This window comes from Condylura cristata, unplaced genomic scaffold, assembly GCF_000260355.1.
Source record: "Condylura cristata isolate star-nosed mole 26May11 unplaced genomic scaffold, ConCri1.0 scaffold00038, whole genome shotgun sequence".
NCBI classification, from domain to species: domain Eukaryota; kingdom Metazoa; phylum Chordata; class Mammalia; order Eulipotyphla; family Talpidae; genus Condylura; species Condylura cristata.
This window is the reverse complement of record NW_004567139.1, coordinates 9,559,809-9,560,936: the sequence shown is the minus strand read 5'-3', so window position 1 is coordinate 9,560,936 and position 1,128 is coordinate 9,559,809. Positions and strand designations below refer to the sequence as shown.

Below are 1,128 nucleotides of genomic sequence, written 5' to 3'. Positions count from 1 at the left end.
GCCGTGCCTGACCCGCGACTGTCCCGTGCAGGTCGAGGTGATTGGGGGGGCCGACAAGTACCACTCCGTGTGCCGCCTCTGCTACTTCAAGAAGACCACAGCCCCGCCCACCGGGCTGGACAGCAGGGACAACAAAGAGAACTGTCCGGTGCTGGGGAGGCCGGGGGAGGCCCCAGCGCCCCGGAGGCTGTTTGCCCCCCACCAGATCCTGCAGTGCAGCCCAGCCCACTGAGGCGCAGCGGGACCCAGCTGGCACCAGCTCCCCCGCCCAGTCAAAGAGGAAGTCGGGATGAGGACACGCGGGGACTTTGGGCTTCCTGCAGCGTCCCCCTGGGCTGGCGAGGCCGTCACATTTCCCTCCCTGGCCCCCCGGCTTCCGTCCTCCCCTGCACCGTCAGGGCTGCCGCCTGCGGCCGGGGTCTGGCCCTGCGCGCCCCCTCCTTGGGCCGAGGCCAGAGCCGCCGGCTGCCGTGACAGGCCGGGCCGCTTCCCCTTGTGACTTTCACTGCAGGTTTCTGTTCTCCCTGGGAAGTCCTCGCACGCTGCTGCTCAGTGCCCGGCCCTGGCGGCAGCGGCGCCCGCCGCTTCCCCAGGCGCTGAAGCCCTTCCTGCCCGCCGGCCCTTCCAGGGCAGTTCACCTGCGGGGCTCACGCCGAGGACTCTCAAAGGGTGGGCGGGGGCAGGAGCCCAGATTTTCCTATTTTCCTGTTGTGACGTATGAAGTTAACATCTAACGTTAAAGTCCAGTTCTCTCTAACTGCCGGGGCTTCCCCGGCCTCGCTCGTGGGCCGCTGACGGGACGGGTGGGGATTTCTGTGCAGCTCTGCGCTCCTCGGCAGGCCCCTCGCCCGGCTCCAAAGCGCGTCCTCGGGCGCGGCACAGGCCTGGCTGTCTGGAAGGGTCCAGGCGACGTGGCCGGCAGCGGAGCCTGGGCCAGGTCGGGGCTGCCAGCTGGGGCTGTGAGGTCAGGCTTTGTGGACACACACTTAGGGTTCGGGTGCGAAGACTCCCAGACGGGCTGTGGGCGCCCGCGGCAGCTAGGATCCTGCTCGGGTGCCGGGCTGCCCCCAGCTTCCCTGCCCCGTGCTCTGGTTTGCTGACCCCTCGCCTGGCCACGAGGCCGTAAGC

General features: G+C 69.1%; 1 protein-coding gene across 1 annotated transcript in view; it reads left to right on the top strand.

Annotated features, from left to right (window-relative positions):
* Positions 1 to 739, top strand: part of TK1 (thymidine kinase 1, soluble) — a 6,778-nt gene extending 6,039 nt beyond the window's left edge. The window contains exon 6 of the mRNA XM_004693417.2: positions 32 to 739. Coding sequence (XP_004693474.1) covers positions 32 to 232 — 201 coding nt within the window. The 3' untranslated portion in view covers positions 233 to 739. The remainder of the gene's footprint in view (positions 1 to 31) is intronic.
* The last annotated feature ends 389 nt before the right edge of the window (positions 740 to 1,128 follow it).